At 37.2% G+C, this 13,783-nt stretch overlaps 1 protein-coding gene across 17 annotated transcripts in view; it reads right to left on the reverse strand.

Moving 5' to 3' along the window:
* Pkp4 (plakophilin 4) overlaps positions 1–13,783 on the reverse strand; it is a 239,319-nt gene that overhangs the window by 49,104 nt on the left and 176,432 nt on the right. For 6 of the 17 annotated variants that reach the window (XM_048345405.1, XM_048345411.1, XM_048345406.1 and 3 more), the window contains 4 exons: positions 10,045–10,176; positions 9,745–9,935; positions 6,301–6,850; positions 3,922–3,972 (listed from right to left, as the gene is read on the reverse strand). The exons of 1 other annotated variant lie outside the window; for it this stretch is intronic. In XM_048345405.1, the coding sequence (XP_048201362.1) occupies positions 3,922–3,972; positions 6,301–6,850; positions 9,745–9,935; positions 10,045–10,176 (924 nt within the window). Of the gene's footprint in view, positions 1–3,921; positions 3,973–6,300; positions 6,851–9,744; positions 9,936–10,044; positions 10,177–13,783 lie in introns of those variants that run through there. 10 more of the 17 variants (XM_048345412.1, XM_048345415.1, XM_048345410.1 and 7 more) reach the window with 7 other exon arrangements.

Raw genomic sequence — 13,783 nt, forward strand, 5'->3', positions numbered from 1 at the left:
CTGACGATCATGGTTCAAAGCCAGCGCAGGCAGAAAAGTCCATGAGACTCTCATCTCCAATAAACTACTCAGAAAAAGCTGGAAGTGGTACTGTGATTCAAGTGGTAGAGCACTAGCTTTGAGCACAAAAAGGCTTGGGGATAGTGTCCAGGCCCTGAGTTCAAGCCCCCGGACTGGCAGAAAAAAAAAAAAGAGAAAGATTTCATATACCATACAGTTCAAAAATAAAATGTTCTATTGCTGTGAGAGGAAAAAATACTAAATGGTTTGATCTACTTGAAATTCACTGCCAAATTGCAAAGGTATTATATGATGGTGAGCAAGTAGTAATAAAAATAATGTTTTGGTCAGTGATAGTCTATATATACCTTGGTGCTCCTGTGAAAATACACTGCCTATTGATATAGTTGCCACTTTAGGCAACTATGCTGTGTATGTTGTCTTTGTGTCTATGATGGCTGCATATTAAAAAAATAATAAAATAAACCCAAATAAACAGAAAACCCCAGTCGATTGAAACTGGGTACTGGTGGTTCATGACTATAATCCTAGCTATGCAGGAGATTCAGATCTGAAGGATTGAGGTTTGAAGCCAACCTGGGAATAAAAGTCCTCCAGACTACTCCTCTTCCAATTAACCAGCAAAAATCTGGGCTAAAGGTGTGGCTCCAGTGGTAGAATGCCAGCCTTGAGCAAGAAAAACTAGAGAGCTGGCAGCAGTGGCTGACAAATGTAACCCTAGCTAGTCAGAAGTCTACGATATGATGGTGGCGATTCAAAGCTAGTTTGAGCAGAAAAGTCCATCAACTCTTACTTCCAATTAACCAAAAAGAAACCAGAAGTAGAGCTATATGGCTCAGGTGGTAGAGTGCTAGCCTTGAGCAAAAAAGCCAAGTAATCACAAAGCCCTAACTACACACCCTAGCAGTGGCACAAAAACAAATCAATCAAAACAAAACCATAGACTAAAATATTTGAGAATTATGCCTTGCCTTTAAGTGTCCCATCACTGTACTAAGAGTGGTTTATGCCTCTTTTCTCTTGCCCTGTTGATTGCCCCATCTCACTAAGTAGAAGACCAGCACTGAGAACAAAGGATCTAGAGTGTCCCACATGTATACATCTCAGATCAAGCTAAAATGCTAATTAGGAAAGGTAGATGCTTAAGAACTAGAAATGTCTTTATTAATTCACATATGATTTTCTGGAAAAATACCAGAAATTTTATGCTGTATTGAAATATTATGAGTGCATACTAATAATATCTATTATTAAGAAATGTTATTTTACGCTACCATTGTATTTACTCTTTCTTTAAAAAATAATTAAATTGTTGCTTTTACAGGAATTCACAGGCCAGATGCTCATTAAATTCTTTCTAGCATAAAGAAAAAGTACAAAGCTAGTAATAACTTTGAGATTATTTAATATATTTCTGATTCAAATTGCTACTGATAAATGTTTATAAACATACACATATATATATACACATATACATGACTCAAGACAAAAGGTCAATTTAAAATACATTTTGATTTTATTTTTAAGTGAATTAGTATATTCTCTATTATGGTGTTAATAAGTTTATGATTTGTCATTGTTAGTAATTAAAATCTTGTCACTTGGTCAGAATACCAAAATTACTTTCTAGATATAAGCAAGAGGAAGTATATCATATCAGAAGTCAGCATATATTTTCTTTAAAAAGGTTGCAAATAACACAGTAACTAATTATAAAAAGATAGGATCATTCCCATCTCGTTAGCTCAGTTAATCAAATCACAAAAGCAAATGGCCTGAATATAAGTGATAATTACATGTTGCTTCCTGAGGAGTGGCAAGAAAGTTAAATACTTAAAGCTTCTAAAGTGAATGATTATTACCTACTCTGGGCAACAATGCAACATGGGAAGAATCTAAATAAAACAATATGGGTTTCAGTATTGGCTCCCTGAATTGCTAAAATAAAAACTACAGGTTCATAAAATCTAGTAACCTTGCCAAGCCTTCTTAAGCCCAACAGGAAATTTGATTCACTCCCATTATAAAGCTACTTCCTTTAGGGCTGGAAGAAAGCACAGATCAGTGTCTGTTTTGTACCCCACACTGGATACCGCCATGCCTCAAGGACCAAAGGCATGTGGGATGAGGCACCCTGAACTCATGAAGCCTTTCACAAGCACGAGGTTTAAGAGGGAGGTTAGCCTACCAGAGATGGATTTAGAGGTCTAAAAATGACCCTATAAGTTGAACTCAAGACCCTGTCTGTGCTTGCTCTTTGGGTCTTTGGCACTTTTCAAAAGTGCCTCACATATTACACTTACATAGCTAGGATGACAGGTATACGGCATTGAGCTCAGCTCTTGATTGAGATGGGACTTCAAACCATGATCCTCCTGATCGGCAGTTCCCAGGTAACTGGGATTACAAGCATGAACCACTAGCACCTGGCGTAGGATGGTTATTGCATATACATATTTAGTGCCAGTATTGGGGCTTGAAATCATGGCCTGAGCATTTTATTTTAACTTTTTCACTAAAGGCCGGGGCTCTACTACTTGAGCCATAGTTCCACTTTCAGCTTTTTGATGGATAGTTGGAGATAATAATATCATGGACTATCCTGTCTGGGTTAGCTCCAAACTATGATCCTCGGATTTCAGCCTCTCAAGCAGCTAGGATTAAAGGTGTGAGTAGTTTGAGAACTTGGAAGAAAAAGTACAGGCACTGCTTTAGTTAACTGTCTCATATATCAGGCAGATGAATATACCTATCCCTCAGTAACCCTATCAATGTGTCATGCCACAAACAGAGCCACACTCTTGACTCAGCATGAGATGCTGAAGATCAGTCACACTTGGACAGTCAAATGAGAACTGGATGCTGCTCAGCTCAGCTGAGCCCAGAAATGTGGTGTAACAGCAGAGCGTTCTGCACTGACTTCCATAATGCCATATTCTGCCACTGCACAGACCCACCTGGATTCTTTAGAATTCACGTAATTTGAAAAATTTTGTAAACTTTTACTTGGATTCTGGGATAGAGGCAATCAGACTTTTACCCTTTTAAACTATAAAAGGTAACCGGCAGAGACTGCCTTGCGATAGAATTATTACATATGACAGGCTATAGTAGAATAAATAGCTTAGAATTATAGTAATAAACACCCATAGGATTATAATATGTGACAGGCTGTAGTGGAATAGTTGGGAATTATAGTGCCATGTAGAACTTTCTTGATATTATTGTAATTCTGAAGAACATAACAATGACCATTATTCTGTTTGTTTATGCTCATGCTTTTCTTTAAAAACATATAGAGACCCATAGATCAATATTCAAAAAAATTATCATAGCCACTTTAAGTATACAAAGCCCACCATAACTTAGTACCACTAAGACTGAGATATAAGTAATTATGTTTTATGATTGGTATTAGAAATAATGTTCCGGAAATATTTCCAATTAAGTTTAAATAATTTTTACTTTTTGTTCAAAGATGGAAAATACTGATATGCCATAATATTTATTCAACCAATAATTTCTATTTACAACCTCAAAACAGCTCATTGGTTCACCTGTCAAAGTCATACATTTCATGATTCAAAATTTTTATACTTAATTAGAAATAATCATAAATTTATTTTTAAAATATTGATTCTTAAAACTTTCCATACTAAAATGAGTAGTTTAGGTCATTTATTTTTTGTTTTTATGGTAAGAAATTTATATATACATGTGTCATTACTTGAATTATGATCACTAAATATTCAAGTCTCTGAATTTTTACAGAATATTGATTAGGCATATTAATTAGCAATTAGTCCTTTCCAAATCAAAAATGATTATAAATATTACAAGCTCATTTATTTTCTGAATTTATTTTAGAACAAAAGAAAAGAATTCACAAGTAGGATTTACAATCTGCATAAATGGTCAGGTGAATCACAGGAAACAAAGATTCTTGAGAACCTAAAAAAAATTAGTGAGAAGCTAGATCTAATATAATATACACACATATATGCACATATATAAAATTATACACACATACATATTTTTTTCTTCTCTTGAAAAGCAGAAATCTAATCTCATCTGCATGTTAGAAAACAGAATTTAAAACAACTAGCCCTCACAGAGTTAAACATGGAGACAGAGAGGTGTATGCTGCCTCCCCTCCCTGGGTCTGTCTCACAGATTTAGAAGCTGGGATTTCAGGCACAAGTGGAAGAAGGGTGTCTTCAGGACTATTTATCTTTCAAGGTTTCCTTGGGAAGCAGAATTTCACAAATGATTTCTACGTGACTTTGTTGTAAACTTTTTAAATGCATAACAAAATATTTGTGACAAACACATTCCTTTTGATGGTGCAATTTTGGAAAAGAGGTAGTTTCACTGCTAGGATTATCTCAGAGCTCAAATTCAATATGAATTTTTCCCAAAAAATTGTACATTAAAAAATAAAACAACAGCTTCACACTGCCTAGGTACCAAAGAAAAAGACATTAGCTTTTAACCACATAAAATAGAAAAAAATTATATAAATAACTCCAAAAACAATTGCATCAATAACTTCAGAAATAAAAAAGATAAAATATAAAAATAGCTTAAGACATATATTACAGAAAGATAATTTAAGTATAAAAGGTTTTTATAGATTATAAAATGACAATATAGCTGAACCCGTGTCTCTAGGAAAGGTAAAATAAAATAGCTGATAAATATATGGGGTCTTCAGCCTTAATCATTACCTAATAAAGAACATTTAAAACAATGAGACACAGCTTCTTACCTACCAGATTGGCAAGGTTGAAAGACTTGGATGACATGCAGTACTGGGTGCAGGGAGAGAGGTACACTCTAAGTATAGGTGAAAATAGAAGCCCACACAAACTCCTTGGAGGGCAAATTGACAAATTTTCTACTTTAAAAATATGCACACATGCTATAGCTAACATAGTACCCACCAAATCAAATATGCAGGAGGAAGAATATATACTGCAATCTCTAACAGCTGAAAATGACAAACATCCTAAATGACCATTGATTGGAGGGCAATTAAGAAGTAGCACACACAGAAAAGAGCTCTGTATCTTAAAAAAAAAAAAATATGAGTAGCTGGGTTTTAGTGGCTCATGCCTGCAAGTCTGTGTACTCAGCCTAGGCAGGAAATCATGAAGCTCTTATCTCTTATTAACCCCCCCCCTCCCAAAAAAAAGCTAGAAGTGGAACTGAGGTTCAAATGGAAGGGCATTAGATGAGCTCAAAAGCTTATCGACAGCACCCGGGCCTCAGTTCAAGCCCAGGACTGGCAAAAAAAAAAAAAAAAAAAAAAAAAGAAGAAAGAAAGAAGGAAAAAGAAAAAGGGAGGAGAGTGAGAGAGAGAGAGTGAGAGAGAGAGTGTGTGTGTGAGAGATTTTTAGACATACTAAGTGAAAACAATAAGGTATAGAATATACCTATAGTAGTATGTTCATCATTAGTGTATAAGGTAACACAATACAGTATGTGTATATTTGCATCAATGCATACTACTTTTACCTGTGAATATCCTGAAAAACATTCTTTTGGCTAATTAGGAGTGGGTAAAGGAGAGCTGGAAACATCCGCCAATCATTTCATATTTTCCTGTATAGTCTTAAGTTTTAACATTCTGTTTATATTACTTTAAGGACAAATTTTGTTTTAGTAAAAGGAATCAAGTTTTTATAGTTTGTGCAAAACCTTTTGTAAAAAAAACTAAAAGGAGTCAGCTACCTCCTAGATGAGTTCTCTCTCTGATTTAATGCAGATTGCATGTGAAGATACTTCACAAGTTCTTTGTGCATTTCTCATGGGAATGTCAAAATCAAAGCAGGAACAGGTAAGATTTATATTCTACTCCATATCCCTTATGCATTTCTTTAGGAATTTTAAGTTAAATTAGGTTAATTATAAAACAGATATTCTCATACCATATGTTAAGCCTTGCATGTGAAAAATCCGTTATTAAGAGAAAAAAAAAATCAATATTCAGGGTTAAGGATGCAGCCTAGTGGTAGCGCGCATGCTTGCAGGCACAGGGCCCTTTTCTGAAACAAATCCAAACGAAAATCTTTAAGTAGCTGGAAACAAAATAGGTATTTTCAGACCTCACCATTGAGGGGAAATCTGTCTCTATCTACGAGAGTTCTGTTGATGGACGTGTACACGATTTCACGGATAACCAGGTTGGCACGAGGTGACGACACCTTGGGCACCCGCTGCAGTGGGTCCCCAGGGATAGGGGGCCCGGGGCCTGTGGGTGCTGTGGCCAGTACTCACCAGTCAGGCTGTCCGGCCGCGGAGGGACCATCCTCTCGTAGATCTCGTACGGCTGCTGTGCAAATGGCTCTGAGTCGTGAACAGTCCGTGGCAGGGAGGGTCCCAGATGCTGCGGGACGGCGGTCATGGTCGCGCGTTTGGGGGACGACGACCCCACCTGGCCTTGGGATGGGGAAGCGACTCGAGTCTGTACATCCGTCAGGGTCAGCGGGGACCCCACCCTGCCAGCGGTTTGGTACTGAGGGGCTGGTCCGTTGGGATTGGAGGTCTGCCGGGAGGTGACCGACCCGATCCTACGCACAGCGGTCGGGGAGGCGGGTCTCTGCGAGTAGGGTGAGGCCGCCCTTGGAGCAGGCAGCGTGGTGGAGGAGTACGCACCGGGGTTCAGAGGCCGGGGGTCGGTCACTGACGGAGAGCCAAAGCCACTACCCATAGAAGTTCTCAGTGACCCCCGAGAAGGAGACACGCCTGTGCTGATAACATAAGAAGGAGACTGTGCTCTAGATGGAACTGAACTAACTCTTCTCATGGCCCGATTGGCTACTGATGGCTGATGAGAGGGGGGGAGAAAAGAGAATGGGTTTATCCAGGGGTTTGTGTCCATGGTCATTACCAAAAAAAAAAAAAAAAAAAAAAAAAAAAAAAAAAAGCACAAAGCTCACTATAGCAAGCGAATTCATAATTTATTTTAGGCATCCAAATGTCTTTTCTGCATCATGATTCAGAGTTAGACCTTAAAAGATTTTCCTCATTGTGCTTTTCTTATACATTAAAAAGCAACTGAATCCTAAGATGAGTCTGAAGATATTTAATGTCCCTCCCCCATTTTGGTCTTTACATTTCTTACACTTTTGTCCATACATTTTTCACAGCACAAAGGATGTTTTATTCCAAGGGCTACAAATAACTCATGAATGAGTTAACATACTTTCTTCCTTGTGAGCCACAGGTCAGTCATGATAGTACAATTTTGTAAAACAAAAATTTTATTTAAAAAATAGTCTAAATGTAGACAGAGGCTTATTTATAAAGTCTTTATGGTTGGCCCTATTAGCAAAAGAAACAAGTTCTTTCAGTGTGGAAAAAGATGTGAATTTACTTCATAGTGTGGTTGTCTAGGTACCCTAGCCAAATACATTTATTCTTTTAAGCAACTTTTAAAACTTCTTCTGGTCTTTGAAGTCTTAAATTTACCTGGTAGATTTAAAGAAATGCAACAAAGACACAACAGAATCTGGCCTAGATGCTCAGAAGCTACTGATTTTTGGCCTAGCCAGTGGCAAAAGACCAAAAAGGGGGGCTGGGAATATGGCCTAGTGGCAAGAGCACTTGCCTCATATACATGAAGCCCAGGGTTCAATTCCCCAGCACCACATATATAGAAAATGGCCAGAAGTGGTGCTGTGGCTCAAGTGGCAGAGTGCTAGCCTTGAGCAAAAGGAAGCCAGGGACAGTGCTCAGGCCTTGAATCCAAGCCCCAGGAAAGGCAAAAAAAAAACCCAAAAAAACAAAAAAGACCAAAAAGGAAGCAAGTGTCCCTGCCTTGAAATATTCTACTCAGAATCTAGAGACATCTACAAACATGACAAGTTTCAGATACTTTTCTTGATGCTGGATGGAAATGAAGAATGGATAGTTGGACGAGAAAAGTGGCGAGGGGAACAGGAATGGGAAAGCAGGCTGAGAAATGAAATTAGACAACAGGGCTCTGGTTGAGACTTGGATCACACTGACTACACTGACCAAGTGATTGTTAGGCCCTATTGCCATCAACTCCTACCCACTTTTAGTTGTGGGAAGCAGGGATAAGATATGGATTTCACACTCTTAGTAAGAGGATGTTTGCTTGACTTCCAGGTGTCATAATCAACTGGATGGCTGAAATATCTCTTTTGAGACCTCAAGCATGCTAAAATTGAATGATTTGAGGGCAGTAATAGCTATGAAGAAGAGGTGAGGTGAGGAAGGAGGTGGATGTTAAGTAGACAATAAAGTAATGGATAGGGTTGAAAATCTACTGACCAGATTACATGGAAATTGCAATGTAATTCTCAACCTTTAGGCACAAAACCATCTTAATATAACTTTCTTTAAAAGAGAAATAAGCTGGGTGCTGGTGGCTCATGCTTGTAATCCTAGCTACTCAGAAGGCTAAGAATTGAGGGTCTCAGATTAAAGCCAGCTGGGGCAGGAAAGTTGATGAGACTCTGATCTCCAATAAACCACCACAAAAGGCCAGATGTGTAGCTGTGGCTCAAGTGGTAAGCACTAACCTCAAACAAAAAAGCCTAGGGCAGTGTCCAAGCCATAAGTTCAAGTCCTAGGACTAGCAATAACTATGCAAAAATGTGAATTTAGACTTGTAAAAATAGAAATCCATCTAAGTGGATGACTATTTTAAGTGATTTAACTCAAAACTTCTCAAACATTTCCACCAAAACACCTCTAAAAGCAAATGAATGTGTATACAATTTGAATTTGAAGAGTGGAACCTGAAGCAGCTTGCTACGAGTACAAGAGCTCCCACTGTAGATTAAAAGTCATGATCTTATCTTTTATAAATCAGTTTTGGTGCTGGTAACTTGGCCTACTTCTGATTTACTCCTGGATTGCATTATGAAGAACACAGTGTCTACTGAACTTCTGATTGTTTGCAGTTTTCTTTTTCTTTAGCTCCAAAAAAACCCTCCAAGTACAGAGAGAGAGAGAGAGAGAGAGAGAGAGAGAGAGAGAGAGAGAGAGAGAGAGAGAGAGAGGAGAGAGAGAGAGAGAGAGAGAGAGATCTCTTTATTGTTTACTATTGCATAAGACTCCTGGCTGCTTGTCTTCCTCCAGGCTTACGCTGGTGGAATGAGGTGAATGAAATTGCCATGAGGAAGGACCTAAGGAGCTTGCGTAAATATCTATCTGCAATATTGTCTTTTTTTTTTTTTTGCCTTTCAGATAGAAAGCCTTAACTCAATATTCTAGTAAAACAAAGAATTGCACTTCCAGAGATAAAGATAAAAACTTTGGACCAAGTTTCTTTATGGAAGTATGGAAAGAGTGCTCTGCCTTCTAAAAATTTCTATAGCATATATAGCTGCAGTATTTTTAGGAATTCAAAACCTCTCAGAAATAACATTCTACTTAGTTCTGTACTGTCTGACTTGACAGGTCAAACTTGTTGCTTCTGAAAAAAATTACTATGCCTAGGAATATACCAGAATTGAAGTAATTAATACTATTAATAGGAGTAAATTAATTTGAAGCAAATGTATTTTTAGGTTTAAGCAAGAAACTTCCTTAACACTCAAATAGTACAAAAGGTTTTTTGTGACTTTAGCCAACATATAAACTCAAAACTGTATACATTAGATTTTCTTTTAATAAAGAATACCTATAACAAATACTAAACAACGACAGAGTAATTCTTTACAAAGATCTTGATTGTGCTTGGCTTACCTGAACTAGTGTTTGTCCTTCAGCTCTTGAATTCCTCACCAAGTGATTATTAGTTGATCCTATGAATGAATGCTGTTGTCTATTATCTGCCTTGCTCAAAGTCTGGTTGTTGTGGAAACTCCCTGCTTCTTGGTACCCACTGTCAGAATATGAATTCATTTGTGTTGAACTTCTTGAATTACCCAATGACCCTGCAGGAATGAAACCAGCAGGAATATCTTTATTATAAACTTCCAAAGTTTACTTTCAAAAAGAAAATATGAAAAGCAAATCTAGTTCTTAAAATATAATACAACAGACCCTCACTTTCATGAAGAGATGTCTGTTCTGGTGAATAGAGGGTCCCTTGATCTGGCTCTGTCCTGATGAGATAGTTGTTGGGATGGCCAGCATCAGAAACTCTAGGTTTGCTTATACCAGTATTTGGCACATCTGTAAGAATAAGTTGAATCAGCTAAATATGACAATATTACATAAGAACTTACTTAAAAAGGCTTAGGTATCTATCAGCAACATTTTCCAGTATCTGTTAATACATTTTTATAATAAATAACATAGTTCTCTTGATTCTAAGCTATGTAAATGTGTTCCACGTACACTATTATTTTTTTCTTAGTTTCATAAATGTTGTTTTTCTTGACTAATGGATCTAAGTTAACTTGTGAAATATATCAAACCAAAATCTGAAAACTGATCGATGGCCCCCTTGGAAAACTCATTTCCACCTAACTTCCTCCAGAAAGATTAAAGCTGAGCGAAATTACTTAAAATATGGTTTCCTGTGTCTCAAACTTTTAAAATATAAACACTGAACTCATGATTCTGAGCTCAGTGATGAACCCTTGGAAGGTAAAATACACTTTTTTATGTTATGCTCCATATCACCTGCAATCAAAGAAGCTCTACATAATTTTCAGAGTTGGTGGAATAGAAATATCTAACATCATAACCACCTACTTAGTTATTTCTTTAGTCTTTGCCAGATGATATGAAGTCAAAGCTAAGTGTTATTTTCCCTGATCAGACCTGATTTCTATTTTCTTCTTTTATTTTCACCTGGACCATTTGCCACCTTGAGCTTGGAGGAGGAGTGGAGGCGCTTGAAACCAATTGTCTACTTCCCCATTCCAATATATGTGTTATATGCTATGAATTTACATGGTATAGGGCATGTGCACTTTTCCTATTGAAGAATGGTCTTTCATCTAATGTCTAAAACATCTATCTCCTCATGTTCTGATTATCCCCACCACAAGTCTTTTCTCAGAGTTAACTTTTACTTCTTTCCAAGACACTTCAAAGATTTAACTAATTCTCTGTCAACATTCTGAGTTCAACACACAACCCTAAGAATGCCAATGTCTTCATTAGTTTTCCTGATTCTGCTTGTTTTATTAGGTTCTATAAGCCAGGCTTAGGGACGAGCGGGTGGATGGGATGGGGGAATCTAGAATGGAAGGATAGGAAGACATTTCTAGAGGAATTAACTTTGACATGAAATTCATTTACGACAAGAAGCCAGGTTTTCTTTTCTTTATCATCCCTCTCTATTACAATATAAGCTCAAGGAGGGCAGACGTGTCTCATCTGTTTGGGGTTATATCCTCAGTGCCTCAGCTGGTGCACTGTTCTCAGTAAACATTGGCTGAACATTCATTCCCAGGAACAATGGCAGCTTCCCTTTACTGGTTCCACGTTCATACCTAGTATTGTGCTGCGGCTTTACTGTGTCCAACAAAGTTGGGATATGGAAGCAAAGTAAAATTTTTAGGAATTGCTGCTCAAGTTAAAGATTAATATGAGGTCTAGAGGAGAATGTGGAAATTATTTTGAACCTTTATCTTGATGTCAGATTCAACCTAACGTTTTGTTTCCTGGCCTCTAGAAAGACAGGCTGACATTCTTAGTGCAACTTCAACAACCTGTCTGCTGATACATCATTTGACAAGAATACTTGGAGGTGGCGGAGTTCTGTGATAGTTCTGAATTCTCAAGTCTGGAATTTTAAAAAGATTTTTGATTATATGCAGTTTCTCTGGCACATTCTGAAACATGATCTTAGTCACTGCCAGCCTGTTAATACTGGAAAGTGAGCTGCATTTGTAAATCTATTTTGAGTTTCCAGAGTTTTGAACATTCTTACACACTAGTGCTTGAAGGAGTTTTGTTCAGGATTAGACAGAGCAGAGAGTGTGCTAGGCCAGAAGAGTTGCAGAGATCAGCAATGGCCACAGTGGCTGCAGAGGAACTGGGAGATGCAGGCCTGGCAGAAGCCCATCCTGTTCCACCTAGGAATAGAATCTCCCCCCCCCCCGACCCCCAAAAAGCTAAGGAAACAGGAAGAAATTATAGATAAAAGCTGCACTCATCTTAAGGAGTCACAAAGTAGGGAAAATGCTCAATTTCAATAAATGATAAAACCTGGGACACCAATACATCACGGGGTTAACTTGAAACACCAAGTGCTGTGCAGAGTCGGCACTGGAAAACTATCACCATGGAAACAAAAAGCTACTGGAAGTGTGCATATGCTGTCTGTGTAAAAAAAGAAAGAAAGAAAGAAAGAAAAACCAAAGCCTTACTATTCAGAGCTATTATTTAAATAGGAAGAGACAAAGATACATTCTAAAAATCTATGCATGAGCAATGGCATCCTTCCAGCTGATGGAATATTTTCTAGAACCATGCTAAAAAAATCTAGAAATTATGCTTGTTTTAACTCTTCTTTATAAGGGAGTATTTAAAACAAATAAACTCAGAGCAGGCAAAAGTTATGAGATATGTGTGGAATCAGTACCTGGAAAAATAAATAAAATTATCCTAACCCTGCACCCTTCACATGGTACCCTGACTCTGTTATAGTTTTAAATGTAATGTCCCAGGAGCCAGAATACAGAAAAGAACACTGAGGTGGTTGCTTAAACACTAACGACGCACACATTCCTCTGTTCACAGAGTTCAATGTGACAATGTAGTGGGCTGGGCTGAGATCAGAGATGAGTTTTTAAGTATATGTAAGTGAGACATGAAAAAAACAACAACAGATGAAAGATTTATTTGATATGAAGTAGCAAGCAACCAATTTCATCCTATAAATAAGCTCTGCAGTTATTTTTCCAGTTGTACAGTGGAGTACCACAATTATGAGTATCTATAGAGACAAAAAGATCCTTAAATCTCTCCAGTATCATAAAAAAGTGATTTTCAAAGTAGTTTTGCTCTTATTTCCCTGAAAACTTGTAAGTCACAAATTACATATTCACATGTACAAATGTATGTACATATAAATAAAATATTACTGACTGTAGAATAGTAGGGGTCACGTTGGGCAATTATGTACTACTAATGCAATATTCCTATAAGAAGAATGTCTTTTAGAACATCTCATATGGAATAGAGGGAGAGAGTAGCCAAATTCACCAGATACAGTATGAGATTAACCATTTCACATCCAATGCTGTAACTTAGAAGTGAACAGTTGGCAAATAATTTAGTTTGATCAGCACAAAAAAGTAAGAGGCATCATATAAGTCAAAATGGCAAACAGTATGTGAATGCTACTTCCTTTTGTATACCGAGAATACTATTACTTAAAAACAAAATCACAAACATGTATTCTGAGACACTAAAAATATATCTGGGGGCATCAGTGTTTGAAAGTCACTAATCTTCAAACAAAACGTGAATCTAAAAATGTAGAATTTGAACACAATTCAAAATTGGATAAATCTCCATCTGTGTCTAAAATTAGGGAATTATCGGAATCCCAGTTCTCTTGCCTGTCATATGTTATCTGAAAGCTTCAATTTTGTATAGGTGATTAATTTGAAAATGTAGAAGACTCTGTGTAAGAAAAACATTAGCAGGTCAGAGAAAGTAAAGGTACAGAGATATACAAATCTACTATGTTATCCACCCCAACAAGCTCATAATAAAAGATGGAATATAATGTGAATTACTACCTTTAATGTTATGTATACCCTTAAATACGCAAAATGCGTATGAAATATACTCAATAAGTCTTTACGAAGACTTTGAA

The sequence above is a fragment of the Perognathus longimembris genome, chromosome 4 (assembly GCF_023159225.1).
Source record: "Perognathus longimembris pacificus isolate PPM17 chromosome 4, ASM2315922v1, whole genome shotgun sequence".
Lineage (NCBI taxonomy): Eukaryota > Metazoa > Chordata > Mammalia > Rodentia > Heteromyidae > Perognathus > Perognathus longimembris.